General features: G+C 39.8%; 1 protein-coding gene across 1 annotated transcript; it reads left to right on the top strand.

The window, feature by feature from the left end:
* Window positions 1-10,684: 10,684 nt before the first annotated feature.
* Window positions 10,685-24,089, top strand: LOC131889984 (uncharacterized). Its single transcript, XM_059239224.1, has 4 exons — window positions 10,685-10,860; window positions 19,140-20,428; window positions 20,498-20,698; window positions 20,766-24,089. Exons 1-4 carry the CDS (start codon window positions 10,854-10,856, stop codon window positions 23,913-23,915), a joined length of 4,647 nt encoding a protein of 1,548 aa, XP_059095207.1. The 5' UTR covers window positions 10,685-10,853; the 3' UTR covers window positions 23,916-24,089.
* The last annotated feature ends 1,363 nt before the right edge of the window (window positions 24,090-25,452 follow it).

The following is a 25,452-nucleotide window of genomic DNA, read 5'->3' as shown; positions in this document are numbered from 1 at the left end:
ATCCCGTATAAATACTGTTATATGTGAAATACAAAACCAGTACGATGTGATGCACTCTACTCGATACCCCTTGAGTGGCCTTGCGGCTCTCATTGTGTTACATGGTGGCAGCGGTGTTTCCGTGGTGGGAGTAGGGTAGGTAAGGGCGTGTGCGGATATCGCGCCAGTGGTCTGAAACCCACGGATCAACAACCTATGTCTTCATCTTTCGTGAGATGCGAGAGAGGGACGGATTCTGGGCCTTCGTTGATTGGGGAGCGATTGTGGATTCGATCTCCTGTGGATGCTCCATGGCGAGATGTCTTGGGCGTTGGAACGATTGGCTGGTCTTGAGGAATCGCCTGTAGATTGAGTGTGAAGCGACCTGTCGAGCAGTTTGGATGTGCAAGCCTGCATTCTGCGATGCCATTGAATGTGGATTCGGTTATTCTGTGGAACCTTGATGGTGCGATGCCATGGAATTTCGAGATGCTGTCGGGAAGCGTCCTTTTGGGAGATCTTTGATCTAGGGAGGTTTAGTGAGATGCTAATTCGAGCTACTGCGTTAGCTCCAATCCCGTATAAAATACTGTTGTATGTGAAATACAAACCAGTACGATGTGATGCACTCTACTCGATACACCTTGAGTGGCCTTGCGGCTCTCATTGTGTTACACAGTGCTGTTTTCCAACTCTGCAAGCTCCATCCTGAACAAGTTTTCAAAAAAAGATCCTGGTAATTTTGAATGAGACTTTCAGCAACATAGAAAGTTCAAAAAGAACTATGGATTTATGATACCATTAAATAAAAATTACAAAAGGTTGTAAATAGAGTTGTTTTACATTTTCAATGATGCCACATCAATAATAACATTTTGTGAAACCATTAGCGAGCCTCAAGATGTAACCTTGATTATTCTCACATCAAACTAAGGTGGTCTTTTGATTTATGATAACTCATTACTTGGAAATGGCCAGTGCCTTAACTTTCAAAGCTTTCTAGTACCCTTCATTTCATTAAACTTATTTGATACCATCACTCCTATTGATGTTTTTATAGCGTGATAGGCTGTGACAACAATGCCATAAAAGTTTTTATTGCTTGAACAATTCATACATCAAGTTTGATGATAAAAAGTAATGGGTAAAGCAGTTCGACTAGATTCCTTGGAAAAAAAATTCAAGTCAGTCATTTGTTTAGTAGCATTACTATCAATTACTAATTAGAACTCAATATCATAGAGACTAAGAAAAATAGAAACTATCTTGATGAGAATGTTTCGCTTTCCAAAAAAGGTCCTTTATTTTGCCCATTTCAATCTGTGCGGTCATATATGTTGGCTGAAACCGATTACTACTTGAAAAGCGTGTTTTGCCCTGTTCTACGAACTATACCGCCTGATGATGCACCTTTAATAACATTTTTGCTTTTCGAATGGTATTCGAAATTCATTTTGACTATAAATCATAAACCAATTGTTCGGAAACGAAAACCCGACCAATTTTCCAGCTCATTATAATCGTGAATAAATGGACAACAAATCTCCAATAATATGATAAACTATTTAATAGCCGAGTATGGGTCGAAATATGACAACGATATATAGTCCAAAGGTCATGTCAGAAACGAAAACACAAATATAGTAAAAGCATTAAACATGATAGAGACAAATTGGATAGTTATGTGCAGTTAACATTACAGATGGCATTGACTAAAAGAGGGTCAGTTTTAAAGAACCAATAAGGACCCGCCCACAAGAACAGACGGCATTTCACAGGGAAGGTGATGGTCATGGGCGGCATTAAGGTAATGAGTCGGGGGTAGGACTTGGTCTATTGAGATCCGACTGATCTGGCTTTCACGGCTAAAATTGGCGGGCAGGGAAATGGACGAAAGAGTAGCCAAAAGTGTGGGCTGGTCTGGATGCTGGGGTCTCAAGGGTGTACGAGTACGTAGAGGACCGATCATGGCCGTGTGTGTCCGGCCAAAAACCTCCAGGTATGGGGCAATGATTCCGTTGTCTCTGATGATCTGATCCAACTTCAATCGGATCAGTCTTCTTTGGACGAGGTCAAGGAATCCATCCATCCATCCATCCATCCATCTAGCATTGGGTTGGCTCGCTCAAGTCTTGCTCACAGACGGATTTAAAGAAGGGGTCGGGACCATGACCAGGCTGAGCCCCAGGACAAGCCCAGGGGTGGTTTGACTGGGGTCGACACTTGTCTGGACGTGAGGAGATGAATCCGGATTCCGGAGATAGCGTTGTTGGTTGGTTGGTTGATCGATCGATCATCATTCAATCCTTGATAGGAGATGGAAGTGTGACTACTGAATCAAAAGGGGATGGGATGACATCTGATGACTTTGAAACAGTGATTGACGATTCCAGGCCCCTTCATACTCTAAGTTGGGTGATTCCTGCGTCAAAATGAACCACAATCAATACATTTTTCTTTGTGATAAACCATCATGGATCGAAAGAGTTAAGTTCCATAATACTGAAAATGAACACCTTGGTTGGAAGGGCTGGGGAGGATGGTGTCGTCCATGAAATATTTGCTCTTGGGCAAACAAACTTTAAACATGTTCAAATCGAGAATGTTTTTGAAATGCTTGTGAAATGCCAAACAATGTTTGTCAAATGGCTAATTATTTGCCGAATTATTTGTCGTGTAGACGCACCATAAGGTATAATCATGACTGCTTATTCATTCAAAACTTTTGGAAGCATTTGAAGACTGATACAAACAAAAGTGATTACGTTTCTTATGAATGATCTGAGGTTACGTGAAATAGTGAGATAGGAGTGAACAGGTGAGACTTTTTTGGTGTTAAGTTCAAATATCTTTGGTATTTTTGGATATTCAGGTGTCTTTTGGACCAACTATTTCGAAAAATGATTTTGATTTTAAAAGAATATTAATAGGGCATGTTGGTATAACTATCGCACTTTTTTAATGCTTCAATGGGTCATTTTTCATGTATTTCTTTGCCTAGAAAATTCAACCCTGCCTCCATCCAGTGTTGAAGTGTTTTGTTGCAATCCTGATCTTGTCTCATTGATGAACTTGAACTACATCAATGATCTTTAACTTAGCATTGTCTTTTTCCAAATCTTGGCCAAGTTTATTCAACAAGATAAGATATTTGCAAAGTAATTGAAAATGCAAAATATAAAAACCACTCTCTTTCTAAATGTTAAGCTAATTCATTCTTTGAAGTCGATCATTCAAAGGATATGGCTAGTATCATACCATTTATATACATTGCATACATTTATAAGAGTACTTAATCATCAGATAAAAAAATAAAATAAAAGACTTGAAATAGTTCCTGTCAACTAAAGTTTAGGCCTTTGGGAGGATGACATATCTTAAGAAGTTTGGATAATGGCCTAAGTACAGCTTGTAACACCCAATTTGAGATTTAGTGACAGTTATACCAAGATGAAAGTGCAGAGAAAATAATTCATTTAGTACAGCCTCTTTTTATCACAACTTGCCTTTTATAGATTAAATTCGTTCATAGCACTGATTGGCTCAAATGACAAATAAATCATAAAATGAACTTAGTGCGTACAAAGTTTCAATTTCCAACTTTTATTGATTTTTTGAAAACAAACAAAAATAGGAATTGAAAATGTCTGGAATAAAATCACTTCAATTTTTCTTAATCATTGAGCCTGCTTTTCTAATACCTTGCCTTTTTGGAGGAAATATTACTTCTTTATTTCACCTCTAATACTTGAACATTTTCTTAGTCTCTAGTGATATGAGTTCTAATTTAGTAATTGATAGTAATGCTACTAAACAAATCACTGACTCGATTTTTTCCCCACGGAATCTTGTCCAGCTTCTTAACCCATACTCCTTATCATCAAACTTGATATATGAATTGTTCAAGCAATAAACAACTTTTATGGCATTGTTGTCACAGCCTATCACGCTATAAAAACCATCAATAGGAGTGATGGTATCAAATAAGTTATGAAAATGAAATGAAGGGTACTAGAAAGCTTTGAAAGTTAAGGCACTGGCCATTTCCCAAGTAATGAGTTATCATAAATCAAAAAGACCACCTTAGTTTGATGTGAGAATAATCAAGGTTACATCTTGAGGCTCGCTAATGGTTTCACAAAATGTTATTATTGATGTGGCATCATTGAAAATGTAAAACAACTCTATTTACAACCTTTGTAATTTTTATTTAATGGTATCAATAATCCATAGTTCTTTTTGAACTTTCTATGTTGCTGATGTCTCATTCAAAATTACCAGGATCTTTTGTTTGAAAACTTGTTCAGGATGGAGCTTGCAGAGTTGGAAAACACTGTGTAACACAATGAGAGCCGCAAGGCCCACTCAAGGTGTATCGAGTAGAGTGCATCACATCGTAATGGTTTGTATTTCACATACAACAGTATTTATACGGGATTGGAGCTAACGCAGTAGCTCGAATTAGCATCTCACTAAACCTTCCCCCTAGATCAAAGATCTCACAAAAGGGACGCTTCCCGACAGCATCTCGAAATTCCATGGCATCGCACCATCAAGGTTCCACAGAAAAACCAATCCCACATTCAATGGCATCGCAGAATGCAGGCTGCACATCAAACTGCTCGACAGGTCGCTTCACACTCAATCTACAGGCGATTCCTCAAGACCAGCCAATCGTTCCAACGCCCAAGACATCTCGCCATGGAGCATCCACAGGAGGATCGAATCCACGATCGCTCCCCAATCAACGAAGGCCCAGAATCCGTCCCTCTCTCGCATCTCACGAAAGATGAAGACATAGTCGCTTCCGCACTCAATCTACGGTCGATTCCTCAAGACCAGCCGATCGTTCCAACGCCAAGACATCTCGCCATGGAGCATCCACAGGAGGATCGAATCCACAATCGCTCCCCAATCAACGAAGGCCCAGAATCCGTCCCTCTCTCGCATCTCACGAAAGATGAAGACATAGTTGTGATCCGTGGGTTTCAGACACTGGCGCGATATCCGCACACGCCTTACCTACCCTACTCCCACCACGGAAACACCGCTGCCACCATGTAACACAATGAGAGCCGCAAGGCCACTCAAGGTGTATCGAGTAGAGTGCATCACATCGTACTGGTTTGTATTTTCACATACAACAGATATTTATACGGGATTGGAGCTAACGCAGTAGCTCGAATTAGCATCCTCACTAAACCTTCCCCTAGATCAAAGATCTCACAAAAGACGCTTCCCGACAGCATCTCGAAATTCCATGGCATCGCACCATCAAGGTTTCCACAGAAAAACCGAATCCACATTCAATGGCATCGCAGAATGCAGGCTGCACATCCAAACTGCTCGACAGGTCGCTTCACACTCAATCTACAGGCGATTCCTCAAGACCAGCCAATCGTTCCAACGCCCAAGACATCTCGCATGGAGCATCCACAGGAGGATCGAATCCACGATCGCTCCCCAATCAACGAAGGGCCCAGAATCCGTCCCTCTCTCGCTCTCACGAAAGATGAAGAACATAGTCGCTTCGCACTCAATCTTACGGTCGATTCCTCAAGACCAGCCATCGTTCCAACCCAAGACATCCGCCATGGAGCATCCACAGGAGGATCGAATCCACAATCGCTCCCAATCAACGAAGGCCCAGAATCCGTCCCTCTCTCGCATCTCACGAAAGATGAAGACATAGTTTGTGAATCCGTGGGTTTCAGACACTGGCGCGATATCCGCACACGCCTTTTTACCTACCAAAAGATCAGCAAAGTTCTGCTGATTCTACATCTCTGATTAGACGGCTTTTTCTCTTGGGTCCCTGATGGGGAACAAACAAAAAATCACCGGAGATTGCAAGTAGGGCTACCAATTTACATTTTCAATGGCATACGGCATTACTAGCGGAAAATCGAAAACCCGTTAGATAATCACAAAAAGTAACCCTGATTTTTCTCCGATCAAATAAGGGTCACCTTTTTGGTCAAGCCTAATATTCTACGATACGTTAGAAAAGGCCCGTGCTTTGAGTTCCCAGCTTTCTGGCGATCCTGATTTTGGAAATTTGTTTGATCCCATCACTACTATTCTAATTTGTCAGGGTTTTCAAGGGCTGCCGTTATGTATAGTTCTCCTACACAAGAAGCGCCATCACTTCTTGAGTTGAGGTAAAATTGGAAACCTTGCTAAGGTACTTCAGCGTGATTATCATTTTGAATTGTTTGCGTATTCCAGATTCAAAGAGTAAAATATCAAAGTCAAAACTGTTTTCACTTCACGCCGGAGTCTCTTAGGAGGGTTCCCAATTTTACCTCAACTCATTAAGTGATGGTGCGTTTTGTGTAGGATGCCTGTACATAACGGCAGCCCTTGAAAACCCTTGACCAACTAGAATGGAAAGTTTGGAGCTTCAGACATGTTTTTGAAAAGCTGACGCTTCTTTCACATTGCTAAACGTCAATCTTGCATCACTAGCATTGGCAGGCAAGTTTTTTGCTGGTACCAGCGCTTGCCTAAATGTCCAAATAAGGGACCCAAGAGAAAAATCGTCTAATCAGAAAGAATGAGAATCAGCAGATCTTTGCAAATCTTTCTATATCAAGCATCTTTGATTTTATGAAGCATGCTAGAGGAAAGCAATTGCTTGGCAAGGGGTGGTAGCTGAGCTGTTTTCAGGACAACTTGATTTAGCACACAACTCTGCCCAGCGGAAAACTTGACGCAGTGGACAACTTGACCCAGCAGATGACTGGACCCAACAGACAACTTGACCCAGCCAACAACTTGACCCAGCAGACAACTCGACCCAGCTGACAACTTGACCCAACAGACCACTTGACCCAACAGACAACTCAACCCAGTAGACAACTTGACCCAGCAGACAACTCAACCCATTACAGATATTAAGCCCAATATATTGGCTTACAAATAGTTCATACTTATGGAGCAAAATTGAAACTGTGATATAAAACATGTCAAATCTTCAAAGGTTTTAGACAATTCTTCATTTGATGATTCAAAGGCAAGTTGTGTTTACATCAATCAGAGTGTGAAAATCAAGTTTGATAATGTTTTAATCAAACTTGATTTCTTTATTCAATGTCTTACTGGTGCTAATGTATTTGTAATTATATTAAAGGTGTATCATCAAGGTTTAGTTTTGTTCCATAATCAAGATATTTTTTGGTCAATATGTCTGTTGGGTTGAGTGGTCTGGGGTTTCTAGTCAGAATTTGGGTACACTGGAATGATTCAGATTTGCACCAAAGTTCCCTTTGGTATGTTGACTGCAAATGAAATTCTTTTTTATCCCCAGCAACAGCTGAGACAAAAATGTGCTATAGCAGAGCCCTATACATGTGGTTATCCATGCTGCTAGTGCAGGTTGGCTATAATCTGTTTTATTTGCCCTTACTGAAAATGCTGAAAATCAATGTTGCTACACTGCATTTTTTTTTTAAATTTCCTTTGCTTCACATGTTTTATGGGGCTATTACTCATGATATTCATTATACATTAGAATGTATGATTTTGAAACTTATTTTGGCTGATTTTTACAAACAAGAAAGTATATTATCTGGACGGAAATCATTATCTTTGTTTCAACAACTGTTCATAACAAAGAAAAGTGAAAGTGTCTTCCAGTTTGTTTATCTTCCTCTTATGAAGTTACGCAATGTCAAACACTTGTGGGAATTGAATGGACTTTATAACTGCTTTGTATTTGGCTAATACGGTTTTATATTTAGATTATACATGACTAGAATACATTTGCATGAGCATTAGCAACATGTTCAACCTCGGGATATCACACGCATCAGCTGACTTTCCCCAACTTGACATGCTAGTTGCACCATGGGGGGGGCAAAAAAGTAAAATGGTGCTCTTTCATACAAGTAAAGTTGAAAGTTTCAGAGTATTTGTTGTGAATTTGAAAAGAAAAAGAAGGCAACACAGGCAATGAATCCTGCAACACAATATCAAGGTGAAGGGAATGTGTCATTTTTGAATGAATCCTTGCAATCTTATGACAGGTTATCATTCTCAGTGCTGAAAGTGACATCCAAAGGCCTCACTTTTGAACAAAGCTATAATTCATTTAAAATTATTTTTACCCTATTCCAGCTTGATCAAAGATATTGGAATTGTTACCATCAGAATTAAATCAAAACACTTGATAGGAGCTGATGCCACCTACAAAAATGATAGTACCTTCCATTAGTTGCAAAGACCCAGTGGTGGGCATTGCCACCCAAAAAGTCAATTTCTTTACATGTTAATTTGTTGGTAGATAATCAAACTCTATTAATTGTTATGCTTCTTGAAAACAAACAAGTTTATAGCAAGTTGTTGATTTGGCCAAATAATATGACATTATATGTCAAAATGGTAAATGGCATGACAAAACAGCAATTTTGATTATGGTTTAACAGATAAAAAATATTCAAGAGCTTCATTATTCCAATGTGAAAAACATGCCGTTTACATATTCAATTACGATTCGACTTCAGTTTTTACAAGTGGTCAAAATCTCAGAGCCTTCAAAAAATTATCCTTCATTAGCACCCCTCAAGGTTGAATTTTGTAATATTATGAGGTTTATTTTGGACATATTGTTAAAACAAACCGCTTGAATGTTTGCATTAAATATCAAATCTAACACTACATACTTCTTCAGTTTAATCATTTACTTATACTTTCACTCTTTTGGTCACATGCACTCAAAATTTGTTATGTCCATCTCAGGAGTGAAGACACAGATTTAGTATTGGTTAAAAATGTATTGATATAATGGTATTGATATACTTGTTATATTTTCACTTCTTTATTGCTTATATATCCTCATTCAAATTACGTTGGGCTGAAATACCTGACTCAGAGTTAGATCTTCTTTTGACTTGAGCATGCTGCACCAAATTTCTCAATCCTCCCCATATCTATCCATGGCTTAAGTTAATCACAGGGTTCTAACAGGGAAGTTTTATAAGCTTAACAATTTCTAATACTGTTTCCCATGATGACTTTTTGTGTCATTAATGCAAATCTGCAAAATAGATCAGTTGAAAATAGAAATAGATCTCAGTTTCAGGTCCAAAATATCTGAATAATATGTACTCCAAAAGAAGGTAATGCATCTAATAGAAATAATTGTGAAGTTTTTAAAAGATGTTAAATTTTTGGAAAACACTGGAATTATTGTAATCAAATATTGTCAAAGATTATGATATTTGAAATGTTTTTTGAAGACGGTTTCAAATCATAGGGGAAAATAAATCAGTCAAGAAATCAGCTTTCTGGGGTTTGATGTTTCAAAACGGTAACATTGATTTGGCAACGTATCCTGATTAACAATACATTAACCAATAAGACTATCTCATATGGCTCAAAACATGTTTTTAGTACAAATATTTATTTTAACGTTTAATAAATGCCTGTTGGACTGTAGTATTGGAGTAGTTCAAATTTTGAAAAGAAATTGTTTCAGTCTTGCATTTCCATTGGCTTAGCCAAACAAACACGGCCTAGAGTGGGATTGATGCAGTGCTAAGCAACTAAACAATATCAATGCTCAGTGGTGTAACATGTTAGCAAGAATACTTCAAATTTTAAAACTGTTTGAAGCAAAAATATAACCATTGATTTAGCAAGGTATGAACTTGTTCAGGCAAAAGCTTGAAATGTTGGTCATGTTTAATTTGGTCATGTTAATTAGTAAAAGCAATTACAACATGCAACACTCCTTTTCAGCCAAAGTAATTTTGATTATATTCCATGTATTGAGGATCAACTAACCTCCTGTAAAGAAGATATATAACTCTTTCATCTTGAACTGCCTGAGATCCCATTCCTATCACCGGTAAGGAGGTCTTCAAAAAGGCAATAATCCAAGAGAATATAATAATTAATAAACTCCTGTTCTTGCCAACCTCAAGTAATGATGGGAAAAGGGCAAATACCAAGTTTAACTGACACCCAAACACTATTTGTTTACAAGCCTACCTGAGGCAGAGAGAAACAGTTTAGTACCAGGTGACCCCAAGGGACCTGAGAAAACTGCAAAATGGGGGAATGTTGGCCCTCAGTAGAGTCAATGTGCAAGAGAAAAATATGTAGTGTACTAAAGTCACGTGAGTGGAATTGCTGGTTCAGACTAGTGGTAATCTAGAATGAATTTACTATATTACAAATATTTTTGCTTTGGTTTGGCAGCCACACTATTTTCCATCCCAAGTAGTGTTTCTGTACAAACCCTTGCGCAACAAGGGCAAGTTCAGCACACACTACTTGGCCTGGTCCTGCCTGCTTCACATCGGTAACTTCAAGGTTCTCTTTGCTCCAAGCAATACATCTTTCATTTGGATTCAAAGGGTCCATCTGCCCTACCATCGCGGCAGATTGCGAACCAGCACTGCTGAATTTATTTTTTTCAAGTCAGGTCTACGAACGCTTTTTGACCTAAAAAAAATCAACAAAAAAATCAATCTTTGCAACACTATATTAGAATCTGCCTTCCCAAACATCCGTTTGACTCTTGGTCATTTCAGCACTAATTTGTTGCAATCACCAAGGCTTCAAAGTCGACACTGTTCAAAGAACGGCCTAAGCCTAACCCAACCTGGCCCATCTTTTTGCATCCTAGATGAGCCTTACACTCCATTCGACTGTCAGAACAGGATTCTGATTCCAGCTGACGCACTGAGATTGGATTCCTATTTGGCGACACTGATCCTGTCCTTTTACTCAGACTAAACAAGTGTGTATGTTGGAATGTGTTGGATTGACGACTTGGACTCAACTTTCTACTAATTTGCTCTGGCATCATGGTTCGATGCCAATGAATCCCGGGGGCTGCCCTAGCCTAATTTCATTACAAATCCTGAATGAAAGGTGAGTCAGAAATTTATACCCTGTTCGCCATGCTATACAAATGGCTGATGGGTGGTTTGGCCGAGGAGGTTGACGAGTTTTGGATTGTTTGGAATCAGGGACTTTAAATAAAGTAGATGGAGGGGGCTGGTATGTGTTGGAACCTTGATAATTGATGACAATTCATCTCGAAGCTTTGATAGATTGGTCGAGAGTTCCATTTGTAGCATCTGGTTGGATAGATCGATTGTGAAAGAATGAGGTTAACAGCGTCACTGATCTTCTAAGTAGGATTTTCTGTTAGTTGAGTGTCGCAAAACACTCAAACGAATCGGAGTTAATTTAAGCTTGACCAAAAAGATAGGAATGACCGTTATGAATCGAAACATTTGTCAAAGCTTGATAACAATTTGCCTCAAATTTGGATGAAGGTTTACTTGAACGGACCTGGGCTAGAGCCATTGTGGCGACCGTGGATGTCTTCATGTATGGCCGGGGAATAAGCCAGTATAAACATGTACTCAAGTTGTTAAGTCTATTTTGTATTTAAGACCCTTAAAGTCTCTGAGCTGATTTGTAATCTTATCTGTTAGTTTTGCTAGGTTTGGCAAGGTAATTGGGATCATAAAAGGAACTCACCTTATGAATTTCAGGCTTATCACATACTTAAAGATAAGCTCACTGATGACCAAAATGAACAACTTTATGATTACGGTATTCTAGAATTTCATTCACGACCATACTTGTAGGCGTCCTCGAACATCTTGCGTGTTTTTGCTCGGGTTTGTTCAAAGAAAGCTTTAGCCAAATCTGAAAAATCGAGCTTTCAACGAGTTGGTGAGTTATGCATACCTATTGGAGTCAATAGTATGGCTAAAGTGATCATTGTGCAACAATATAGAATATTGACTTCAGGTTGAACACTTTGACGTTTTGTGAATTCTTTGGATAAGAGTCATGTAAAAACGAAAAGAGAAATGGAATTTGAATGCCTACAAAGTAACCGTAAATGTCAGTCCAGAGATGTATTGACTTACGCTTCCCGAATCTGGGCCTCCATGGCCGCGGGGGAGGGGTTGAATAAGATTGAACAAGTAGAAAAGAGTTTCACGAGATATATTGACGGGATGTCGAAATTAAGCTATTGGGAACGCCTCGAATCATTGGGATCCTACAGTATTTAGCGCAGGCATGAACGTTACCGAATCCTTTACGTGTTTACATGTCTCCATTCCTTTGGTCCTAATCCGGAAATACGACATAGCGTTAGCGAGAGACGAAACATTTCATGTGAAATGCTGTATAAATTCAATCCTTGGGATAAAAAGATAGTGAGGGGATTGAAATCTTCTTTTGTCTTAAACCGGGCACCAGTTTTATACAACTTGCTGCCGGGCTTTCTTGGATGATTCTATGCATTAGATGACCCACTGTTTATTTAGTTTTAAACGTGCTTTTGTTGGTTTTTTGTTAACGATCCCAGACCAGCCTTGCATTCAAGGGTGCCCTAGAGCGGCTAATTCGAGCAGTTTACACGACCAAATATTTTATGAACTACGACGCACTATGACTTACAAAGAATTTTATTCCTTGTATCAGGTACAAACCCCAGAATCATCAAACAAAAAAATGCCATTCACTAGTTCATTCTGCACTTTTAATGTGAGCTTTACCGTAAGTTTAGTTTGTCCAATACGATTATTCTGTCTAGCTATTCCGTTTCCACACATTCTGTTTCACAGGATATTGATATTTTTACTTTAATGACTTGTCCATTGTTTGGTATGGTAAAAAGTAATTGTGTTTTGATAATAATATGGAGTTGGGTATTTAGTGTTGGTATGCCTTTAAACTTCAATTAGGGGGGCGTATAGTCTTATGGTTTTTCGCTCGAAATAGGAAATAATTAAAGCACTCCAGATTTGAAGGAGTCATTTTGGCCATTTTTAATGAGTGAAAAACACATGTCAGTTACAATTTTTAGAGTTGATGGACCACTTGTGCTTTTTAATTGCTCTCACGAAACATATTATAAGGAAAATCTGACCATGGCAAGGGTATAGTCATTTCTATTTTTGGGGCAAATATTTATTTTGTTCGTCAACATCAAGATCGTTGCAGGGTTTGATTGAAAAGAAAATATTGTCTTGATTTTCGAATAGAAATAATTCACTTGAATATTACATTTCCCTCATTTGGTATCAATTTCACTTGAACACGTGTTTTTACTCTAGTTCGTAATGTAGGGTAATTGATCTTGCAACATATGTTAATCAATATTGAAGAGTGGGCTAAACACAGCTTCCCATGAAGTAAAATATAAATAGTTATGCCGGTGCGATTCCGACGGTTTTTAAAGTCTTTGTCGGACTCGCCGAATCTGATAAAACCCTCGAGTCCGGCAAAAGATTAGAGCCCGGCCATAGACTCGCATTCAGTAAAACAATCGAATCTTGCAAATAGTTTACGCCAAGCAAAGGACTCGAATCCGGCAAAGATCTTGTCTTTAGTTTGGTAGACTAAACAGGGCTAATGCAAAACTGCATCCTCAATCACAATTCAAAGACTGGCATCTTGAGACTGAGTTAGACCCGTTGGCAAAATGTCCAGGCTGCCTAGCTCGAAGGCTAGCTGAACTGCCAATTGAAACGCCATTTGTATTGTTAAGTCACTACTCAATAAGCGATTTCATGTACAATGAACAAGTGTCAAATGAAGTAATGATGAACAAGTAGCAAAAGAAATTTTGATGAACTGCAGTGTAATATCAATCTGGAATCAAATAATGTGTGTCTACTGATCAGAATCAAAGGTTTTCTGAAGAAATCTAACAAAGAAAATGAAAAAATAAGTCTGTCGCGTCCTGAATCGAATCTTTTCGAAAGGACTAGAGTCTGGCCACTGTATGCAAATCCGAATATAAGGCTTCATTGTGCACCTGGATTCGAGTCCAGACTTGCCCTAACACTTCAAGTTAGTACTGAACCTTGTAAACAAGCCCGAAAAATTGCTGGTGAATCAAAAAAAGTTGAAAGTGGAATACACTTCCGAGAGATGTTTTTGTGTTGCTTAACTCATGTTCAAAAAAAACATTTGATTTGCATGGTAAATGAAGTGGTAAAGACAATCAGAAAGATATATTGCCCCACCTAAATTATTGGCCTTTGCAATCACTTAAATGTGGGACCGTACCAAAATGAAACGACAAGAGCTTTTGGCCTGTGGTCTTTGGTAAAAGTTTAAACAGGAACTTCGGAAATTGCAACGTCTCCAGGTGTGTTTGCGCTTTTATTCATTCCGAGTTTTTTTTTTAAATTGTTGCATAAAAAGACAACAAAGAAAGCTGTCTTGACTGAGCACTTTCGTACAGCTAGGGCGGAAATTATTCAACCCCTTGATTTTTAGACTTAATTTTAAATTACTCGTGTACTAATGTTTCAAATAGCACAATTGTTTTTGAGGATAACAGCATCAGTATGAGAAAACATCACTCGAAAATTTAACGGATTTGATTTCGTTTTTGAGTTAAAATAGAGATGTTGAAAATTATTGGCAACGTTTGACACATCTAGTTCATTTTTGATTTACACTGACTTACATATGCTCGAACTTTCCTGTTGAAACATGTAGATCGCAGAAAGTATCCTGTCAAATTGTGCTTTGCAAGTTAAAGCCGGATTTATCCCTGAGTGGTATAAAAAGGCGACCATTGCATTGATGTCCATTCAATTAGAAATTCGTCTCGTTTGCATCATGGTCAAGGCCATGGAGTACAGTGGGGATCTCCAAGCCAAAGTGATCGACGCCCATAAGTCTGGTAGTGGCTTTCGACTCATTTCCAAGAGGTTTGGCATCCCAATTTCCTCAGTGAGAGCCATCATCAAAAATACCAGCAACATCACACAGTTAAAAATCTTCATGGGAGAGGTCGAAACAAAAATCCTTTCACCCATAGCTGAAAGGAAAATGGTGAGAGTGGGTCGGAAAGATCCAAAAGTGACATCAAAGACAATCCTCAAGAGCCTGGAGGACGAGGGCAACAATATTTCAAGATCAATGAAGAAGACAACTCTTCATTGTATTGTTTTTTTGTGGATGTCGACCCCGTAGAACACTTTTACTCAAAAAAGAGACAGGTGAGAGACCATTTGACCTTGGCTAAGGACCATGTTGATAAGGGCAAGGAATTCTGGTCTTCATGCTTGTGGAGCGACAAGACCAAGATTGAGCTCTTTGGACTTCGTGACAAGGCATTGGTCTGGCGGGAGAAAGGAAAGGCATTTGATCCAAATAACACAGTTCCAACCATTAAGCATGGCGGTAGATCCATCATGCTTTGAGAGAACTACCTCAAAGTACTGCTGGACAACCTGAAGCAATCAGCAAAGGATCTTGGCCTTGGATGAAGATGAACATTTGTTCAGGACAATGACCCAAAACATAAGTCCAAGATCATTACCAAGTGGCTCTCCGACAACAGGATCAAGGTTCTGGATTGGCCAGCGCAGAGCCCGGACCTAAACACCATCAAAAACATTTGGTGCAAGCTGAAGCAATGGAAGTGAACTAAGCAGATTTTAAAATATTATACTTCACAATCAACTAGCCTGGAGTAAAGGAGGGGGTTTCCGGTTTTGTTCAGTTTTGTTCCGACTTCTTGTTCAGACGCCTTGCTTTTCTGGTCTTTTAGGGGTGCAAGCCGAAAATTTAAATCCAATGTTTCTTGAAGCTTTGCTTTAGTTTTTAGCTGACTGAACACGTTGAAATATGCATTTTGTAAATGAAAAGGTAATTATACCACACACACAAGAGATAGTCATAAACATTGGGGGCAAATGGTGTTAAAAGATTTTTTTTGCACACAAAAAATGATCATCTGGGAAAAAGGGAATGGAGGGGTCAAGGAAGTAAAGTCGAACTGAAAGGCTTTTTTCTCTTATGCAAACTTTAACAGGAAAATGAAACACCCCTTAGCCTTTTGAGGGCGATGGTTGGTGAGTAAGGAGAGGCAAATTGTGTAACTAAAGCCCACTTTTTACACAAAAAAATAACATTTATATGCACCATTTCATTTTTATTTTGTACTTTTTCTGCATCTTTGGCTTAAGAACCGAATTTTGATTGAAATTAGCGCTTTCATGTGGTTAGAATTGGTTACAAAGTTTAAAACAAAGGCTGGCACCGAAATAAATTTGTGAAAGGTTGCATTTTGAGCAATTAACGTTTATCATGAAATTATGAGAGCGTACATCATGATTGAGAAGCAATTCGTCTTATTGTCATTTAAACTTTATGCTATATTTTACAATTCGAATTTGAATATCAAATTCAACTCCCTGTTTTCTGTTTGGGAAAGTCAGCAACAACGTAGTTGAGCTAAACCTTCCGTAATTAGTTTGATTTATCCACAAACTCAAAAGCATTTTGTGAACAATAGTGCCTTCGGCAATAACACCAAACTCCAGAAGAGAATCAATTGTATGCCATAACATCCATATCAGTTGAAAGCATGTCCAACATTGTAATAAAAAATGTTTCAACTGAAAGTCTAGTAACTGCAGTTGTGTGACAGATAAAATACAGCTGAGGCAAAGTTGGCTAAAAATGGCTAAAAATAATCTTTTTCCCAGCGTGACAAATCTTTTTGAATTTTGCACTTACTTGCTCATTTTTGCAACTTTTTTATCAACTTAAATAGTTGGCCATCGTGGCCAACAGGGGAACTCATTTTCGACGTCTAGTCATAATCTGTCTTGCTTAGAATTAATATTTTTAGAACAAGCTTTCCTAAAAAAAGATATGTCAAATGAATTTACAAAGGATCGGATTGAGGTCGAAAAAACTTCTTGGTCAACCATGTTCAGCCTGAAGTAAACCCTATTTTTTCATAGCTCGAAATTCAATTGGCATTCATAATAGAAAGTGTTCAAATAGGTTCCCATGATCACAAAGTCAGGACCTCTTTAAAAGCAATTGGAAGATATATGGTCTTAAATTCGTACGTACTTGTTGCAAACTCTGGTTTAATCGATGGTTATGTGAGAAAGGTTCGGTCTAGAGATTGAGTCATAAGCTGCTATTTTCGTGGCTTATCCGCTTCACCGCATATCCGCTTAACCCCTTCCAAGAACCAATTAAATTCTGCGTCGACCAAAATTCTCAACTCAGATTGGTTGAGGCATAAGGCAAAGCAGTAAAGCGGTCAAGGGGATAAGCCACGAAAATATTTGCTATAGACTTCTCTTTATTCAGCAGAAGCATGGGTTTATGAACACATGGATTTTTGTCCCTACTTGAATTGACCAATCCCATGTCTGTCATACATAAAAAGATTCCCATTTTGGCATCATGGTTTTAGCTTGCTTTCTCATGATAATGATTTAGCTCGTTTACATGAAAGTAAACAAAAATATTTTGTGGTGTGGCGTGAAAAAGAAATTGATTACAAGATTAATTTTTATGAAAGCTAAATCCAGAGTCTGTGAACGAACTTCAAGCGAGGCATTTCTTTTGATGTACCCTGTAGGTGGCAAAGCTGACTGGTCCGGAGTTCAGAGCGGGGAGGTTTAGGCAAGCTCTGGCAGGTTCGTTTGTTTGCTGGTACCAGTGTCAGTGATGCAAATATAGGGCTTCAAACACGTTTTTGAAAGGTTGAACGGATTGAACCCACTTTCACGGGACTGTAGAGAAAGGCCAGCTTCCCTAAAACTAGTACAGTTTGAAGCGACAAACTTGCATCACTGGCACTGGCAGGCCCATTTATTCTCTGTTACCGGAGCTTAACTAAACGTCCGAATTGTCATCTCTAGTTATCTTGAAAGTAAGCCTTGAAAAGAAAATTGTACAACCTCGTCGAGAGAACTCGTTTTAGCGTTCGATACAATGGAGTATTGAATCAATAAATCAACTATCATAAAGGCATACCTCGCCATCCCCGCAATGATCACTATGTCTCGTAAAATGTTGGGGGTAAAGCAGTGCTGTTGCGTGTAAGCTCACTTCAGTATGTTTTGACAGCAATCAAGCGCGGATTTTTGTGGAATTGTCATTGCTTACAAAATTAGTATTCTCAAGCCCCTCTCGTAATTAGTTTGACATCAGGGCAACACGTGATCATCTGGAGTTAGACGCTTTGTCATGCATAAGAACACATTTCGCTTAACTTCATGCAAATGAGTAGGAGGGTTCCAGTATAGTAGTTAGTGCAAGTGTCAATGTAACTATTATCTGATAAACGTGCCTGAGGTGTCCCAATTGAACATACGAGGGTAATACCAACGATGACTCCGACATTTTGCTTTTTTTATCATTTGTTTTCCAATCCTCCGAATTCTAGTTATACTGTAACGGAGGTTTAAACTCAGTTTCCCCAGTGAGTGACGACACGAGGTTAAAATATGTGCCGTAAGAAGCGAAAAATATAAATGACATTTTTTTTGCTTCGTGAAATGCCTTTAAACTTTATAATTCTTCGTTCAGCATCCAGCCTTTCTTTGGTTTCCCTGATCAGTAGAGAGAGGAATTAGTTTTTAAAAAATACTTGACCCTTGTTTTTGGCCGAAAATAATTTTGCTCTTTGCAGACTCAAGTTTAAAACACATGCTAATTCTTAGTTGTAGTTATTTTGCAATGGATAAGACTCTTTTTTTTTCGTGGACAAAAAATAGAATGTGGTCGCCAAGAACAATATTCTGTCTTTCGTCAAAACTATATATGGAAGTGAAATTTTGAGTCAAAAACGAAATCTTCAAGTTCTGCAGTATTTTCTTCAGATTCAGATAATGATGTTGATTGACATACTTGGTCTTTAATTTTCTATTTTTACCTACGAAAAATTGAATCGTAGAGCTAAGTTATAAAAGTGGAGAAAATGTTATGTGTTCATTCATATATTTTTTAAAATGACGAAAACTTTGAGGTAAAAAGCATGGAAAAAAGTAATTTCCCAGTAATAGGCTGAAATAGGTTAAAACCTAATGTGACCTTAGTATGTTATCTTTCGAACCTTACTGATCAGGGCCTTAGTTTTGTCCAACATGACCGTGGCATAAACAGCCTTCGCGCACCTTTTATCAACACTTGTCTTTGTTCCCTATGATGTGGTGCTACTAGGTATTGTATCATTGTTCAATTCAGGTTGAAAATTTCCTAGCTGTCTACGGCTAGAATCGTAACGAGCCACTTGTACCTGTGAATCTACAATACAAAGGAAACTCTCAACCGCCAGATCATCTAGTTGTGCTTTTTCTTTCAACCCTTAAATTTGAAATCATGGCCAATCTTGTCCCACTTTGTTACAGAGATGCGATCCACCCGACATACCCCATTGTCAGAGCGGTCAAAACGCTTGAGAACAAGGTCATCGCCAAAAAGCCACGGCAATCGATCCTTGTCAGAGGAGTCTCTCAAATCAACCAGATCCCGAAATTTAACAACCATGGAGGCCCGTCAAGCAGATAGAAAAAGAAAGAGAAAAACACCCTCAGGTCATTCCAGTAAACAAAGCAGCTCCAAGAAGCGTGACTTTGACAATTCGGATAGTACTGACATTAACACCTCGGACGAAACAGATAACGAAGAATCCAGTGATCAAACGCGACCTAGTGTACCCCGTCGAAATAGTGAATCTAACGCCAATATGATGGACCTGATTGCGTTGGAGAGTCGGATTCACGAACAAATCAGTAACACTGTTCGGGTCATATACCAAGGCCCAGGTACAATGGCTATGGATAAGATCCGGAAGATCCCTACTCTTCACCCTCAAATGGAGTCGAGTAAGATTGCCAGGATTTTTCTCTCTTACTTTTACATCTTGAAGTTCGACTCCCCTCGTGCCTGTCAAGAGTACATGAGCCACGTGGCTCAAAACGAACCGGAAAAGGAAGTGACACTCTATTGTGCCACGTGTGCATTTAACCGACCCGGTATGCTCGATGCTCACCGTACTAAAGAATGCAAGAGTGGAGCCAAAGGTGATCTCAACCGAATCTGCAAGCTCTCTTATGCTAATTTCATCGATTGCACAAGTTTAAACACAGACGCTGTCCTTCTTGTGCGCCAAGTCAAACCGGTCGAAGTTCACGAGCTCGAAGCTTTGATGGCACAGAACCCGAATATTACCAATATCATGTCTGATAAAGTATTCTATATTGAAGCTGTGACGAATAGCTACGCCAAGTTTTTAGTCAAACTTCTGAATGGGTGTGAGAAGCATCGCTTTGGAGACTCGGCTTGTCTTGGAGCTCAACTATTCCCTACTGCTTGTGGATCCTTCACAAACTTTAACGATGTCTCGATGATCAGGCATACTTCGCCTATGGAAGAGCGGAAGCGTTTATGCCAAAAGCTTCAGCAAATTGATCTTACCAAAGGCACCAACAGAGATCACTGTCTAATCATATTGGGTTCGGTTGTTAAATCAATGACCAAGTTACTATTCCGGGACTATGTCAAACGGATCATGGGATCCAAGTGTACGGCTGTTTTGTGTCATACATCTACAAGTAAGATTCGTCGGAATTCTGATTATGACGCGTTCTGTTTGGCTCTATTCAAGTCGCCTGAGGATGCACAATATGCTATCAAGGTCAGTGCGCCCGAAGTTGTGAAAAAATAATATCCTTTGAAACTTGATGATTTGACTTTGTATTTTTAGGTTGCTCAGTTTCATCATTTGATGGGCCACCATGTAAACATTAACCTTTTGAATGTGTTTATGAATATGTCGATCGAAGTCCAAAAGAGTGGAACAAAGCTGACATCTTCCAAGCCAAGTATTGCAATCGATGGCCCCTCTAGTCATGCTGAACGAGTGACAGAACGACTCAATATGGAGTTTCAAGGTCGCCAATCAAAGGTAACTTTCATGTTATAAAAGTGAATTTATTACCCACGTATAAAATGGTATTTTTTTTTAATTGTAGGAGAGAAAACAGAGCATTTCACGAAAACGTCCCCATGAATCCCCAAACGGTTTAGATAAGCTATGTCCGTCCAAGCAATTGCCTTCCAACAAGGATGACATGGATCAGACAAACCCAGTGGTGCCCATCGCAACTTCAACGTCCACTTCGGTTGCACAAAAGTATCCGATCCAAGCGCTTGATCTGACCTCTAGCTTCAACGACACACCGTTGACAATTAGTGAACCGATTCCTCCCCCTTTGGTGTCGGATAACTGTGTGCAACAGGATCCTTTGGAGCAAATCAGAACGAAATCATTCGCTGACGTGCCACCTTTGATTAAAAGTGCAACTTTAGCAACTTGCAGTTTCTGCTTCAAGCATGATTCTACCTTAAAGACAATCAAAGAATTGGGCCTTTGTAGTGGTGAAGTTGAGAAGCTTCAGAAAGTTCTTCATGAAAACGAAAAGACCTCATTGATCATGCATTCCTCATCTGAGATGTGCTCGACTTGTTCTAAATTTGTTGGTATGCTATGTAAGAAAGAGTTGGCTTTGAGCGAGTCCCTCAGGACACACCAATTGGTCCAACAAGACTTGAAGACAGAAAAGGAATTGAAGCTCCGTGTGTTTCAGACCATCAAAGATGACCATTCCAAAGAGGTAAAAGCACTAAAAGATGATCTAGTCAGTGCCCTGGCCAATTCGACGGCCTCTGAATTAGCCTTGAATACCTTGAAGGAAGAAGTTCAAAAACAAAAGAAGATATCAGCGTCGCCGTTATTTCCTGAATTCACCATCAAATTGAAGAAACTCGATGAAAGTGTCTTGAATCCAAGGGATCTTGCCCTGCTCAGGCGGCCTAAAGAGCCTAAACCAAGTGCTGGTGGTCCGAAGGAAAAAGGATATAAGCGTGATCTGGCCAATGCTCGGGCCGAGTTGAACTCCATGAAGGATTCATTGAAGATTGTCAAATCAGAGGCGGATGAGAAGGACAAAGAGATTGCCAGATTAAAAGCCGACCTTGAAAAACGGAACCAAATCAAAGAAGAAAGAAATTTTGCCAATTTCAAATCCACGATTGATCCCGAGGAAAGGTTGAAACACTTAAAGAAGAGGCTGCAAGACGAGATGCGAGCCAAAATTGAAAACATCAAAAAGTTCGACCAAACTTTAAGAGGCCAGAAAGAAGCTCTAGAATCAATGGAACGAAGCCAAAAGGCCAAAGACGAGGAAATAGAGAAGCTCAAAGGCTCGCTTGCCGAGTCAATGAAGATCAATGAAGAAAGTAAGAAGGCTGTGGACGACTTAACTCAGAAACAAGGTGAAGTTCAATCTTTTCTCCTAGAGCTGGGTTCAGATTCCCTAGCGTCTGCAAAGGAGACATTCCAGAAGAATGCCAAGGCTAAAGAAGCCATGGAATCACGTTTTCAGGCTGTGTCAAAGGCGGCGACAGAGAATCAAACTCAAATTAGTTCTTTGAACTCGCAAATCGAGCAGCAGAATAGAAAAGTGATCTCCCTTCAAAGATCCTCAAATGAGCATCAATCCATCGTCAATCGGATGATTTCCATTATTTCTGCCGTGGGAAATGGCCCTGAGCTTGAAAAAGAAAAGGGATTGTCAGAGAGTCTGAAGGCCTTGGAAATTTACGTGGAGGAAGCCATGAAGAAACTCGGAGACCTACAAACGGAATTAGAAAAAAGTCAATCGCTCAATACTGACTTGGACAAACGCTTACAACTAGCTGAGGAGGTGAAGAAAGACCTTGCGCAACTTCAAAACGTCAGAAAGGAATTAGAAGAGGCTCTCCAGAAGAAAGGAAGCGAAGTGCAAGAGTTACAGACTCAGATGCAATCGCTGAAAGTAGCCTTGGACGAGGCCAAAACTCAGAGAGGCGTTGACCAAGCCAAAGAGTCGGTCAATGAAAACAAAAGGATGAAACTGGAGAAAGAAGTTAACTCGCTGAAAGGTATTTTGACAAAAACCGACAAGGACAATCTAAAAGCTAAATCTCAACTCAATGAAGCTCAATCTGAGCTCCGAGAGGCTAAACAAAATCTAGCGTTAAACCAAGGAAGACTAACCAGTCTTCAGAAGGAGGTCGATGAAGGTAACAACCTGAAAGTCAAATATCGACAAAAAGTCAATGAGCTTCAAGAAGCTCAGAAGGAGTTGGCACGTGTCAGAGGCCAGTCAGATCCTCAAACGCAATTGATACTCACTCTAAAAGGACGAATCCGAGAACTCGCGGATGAGTTGAACAATGCCAATCAGAACATTCACGACCTAGAAATAACGGTAAGGACTCTTCACAACATGACCAAACAACCCGCCCCAAAGCCATCATCAACGCCGCAGGACTACGGACTAACACGTCCGTTGCTCCATGATGGGACACCTAGACCCCAAATGACAGACAGAAGGGCTTCGTACGAGGACTTCCCTGCCGTTACTTCGTCAGCGCCAACCCGCACTTCAATGCCACGAGTAGAGCAACAGAATTTTCCTCAGACCTCACCTAGACCCCAAACGCAAACGACTCAGCCGACTCAGCCGACTGCTACCAACCCCCCTCAGCGGGGTAGGATGCAGTCAAGTGACCCTCATTGGGTGCAAAATCTGTCTCCAGAAGATCGTGCTATTTGCAGAGATATTCGACTTGGGGTCATAGGTGCGTTTGACGAACTGACCGGAAAATTGGACGGCATTAGCCGGGAGGCCAAGCAAGGGATCTTTGATTCGCTCTATAACAACGTCACTCAGGTAGATCCCCGTTTCTTGAAGAAGACTCATTTGGTCCGGATGGTTCTCAATGATGTTATATTCGAGAACAACCCACCTACGCCAGTGCAACGAGTCAGCCAACAAGCTCCTGGGCCATCCAGGTCAGAACCACCCAAAATGTCCAATGCTATGATGAACGCCCCTCCAACCACCAACCGACTGCGACCCATTCGACCGCGGACGGATTTGTTTCATAGCCCTACCATTTCTGCTGTATTGCAACAGCAGCAACAGCAGCAACAACAACAACAACAACAACAGCCAGGAGCTCCGCAAGTCCTTATTGCCATTAATCAAGCTCATATTCCGCCTCAATCAAGTCCAGGAAGTTCTGGATTTTCTCAAAATGGAACTAGATCAACAGCGCCTAGAGGAAGTAACTAAGTTGTAAGAAGAAAACGAAGTACTTGATGCAATGTGTTAAATTCAAATTGTACACTCACTGATTCTGTCGAAGTGAATCCTAAATTGAGTGTGACCCTTGAGTCATCACCCCGCAATTTTTTTGTCCTTCTGATGATCTGATTCATCTAGAAATAAAAGTGGAATAGTATGTGACATTTATTTTGATGCAATATTCAATATCCAACTTGGTGAGAAGGAAACTAAAGCTGCTCGGATGGCAGGCTGGGCCTTACGCACCTTCAAGTCTAGGTATAGGTTTGTTATGGCTACCATCTACCAATCCATTATATAAGCCTATCTTGACTATGCCTCATTGATTTGGAGCCCATATCTACAGGGTGCGATCCTATGCAGTATCGTAGTGGGATGAGCTCGCCAAAGCAAAATGTTGCCGTTATCTTACGCTTTAGGATGACATGATGACAAAGGCGTGAGCCAAAATATAGGTACTGGGTACTTTTTTGTCCAAGAAATAAGAATCAGAGGCAAGTCTGACCAGATTTTGAATTTTGCCCCCTTTTGATGAAACAAGTTGCTTCTCGCTCTTCAGCATGGCCAACTGTTATCCTGATTTAGAGACCCCTGGATGCTGAGCATCTCTATCCCGATTACAAACCTTCATTTGGAAAATCAGCCATTCAAATAGGTTTTCGATGAACTTCTGTTCAATTTTTTGGGGGGATGATAATACGTGATGATATTAATATGTCTTCAGTGTTGGCTTGGGGCATTTTCCACGCTCACTTTCGATGCTTATTCTAGCTTCCTTGAACTTTTGAAGAGTTTGAAGACCCTGGATCGGCTAAAGGCAAGATCTTCAAAGGCCTCTGAGATTAATTTGAAGGCCTTAGTGGCAGACTTCTCAACAAATGCATAAGTCTTGATGGCGCCGCGTTGATCAGCCATTGTACGTTTGAGAGCATTGCTGAGGGGTGTTTCAAGGTCACTTACTTTGAATCGAGCTGCCGAAGTTGTTGCTCATTTCTAGTTTTAAATTTTTTTTATTGCTAATAAAAGACCCGAAGAACAAAAGTTTTGTGGAATGTTCTAAATTTGGCCACAGAGACCTTTAACCGTTATTTATTCTGCCATTTTTGAGCAATTGCTATAACCCTATTTAACCTTGATTTGCCCTCGTAGGTAGGCTGGGGAAATGATGAAAGCAAGCAGCTATGGTGCATTTCCGAAGTTCTGAAGTATCTTAATGCCTTGGTTAACTTGTCTCTTTGGACTTGAAACTGGCACTTTTTTACATAGCAGTTTTTACTGTTTCTTAATTATGGTGTGTCGCTCACGACAGTGATAAGTTGAACTACTTTTGGCCCTCATAATTTATGAATTGACGTCAATTTCTAAAAAATCAGCTTTGCAAATATTCATTTCGTCGGCAGCCATTAGTTCAAAACTTTACAACCAATTATAACGCCAAGAAAGCGCTAATATCCATTTCCTACTTGAGTTTACAAAGGAGTACAAAGTTTTTGAGTTCAACCTAGCCTTTTAAACCATTTTACTC

This window comes from Tigriopus californicus, chromosome 11, assembly GCF_007210705.1.
Source record: "Tigriopus californicus strain San Diego chromosome 11, Tcal_SD_v2.1, whole genome shotgun sequence".
NCBI lineage: Eukaryota > Metazoa > Arthropoda > Copepoda > Harpacticoida > Harpacticidae > Tigriopus > Tigriopus californicus.
The sequence above is the reverse complement of the archived record's forward strand: the minus strand, read 5'-3'. Positions and strand labels throughout refer to the sequence as shown.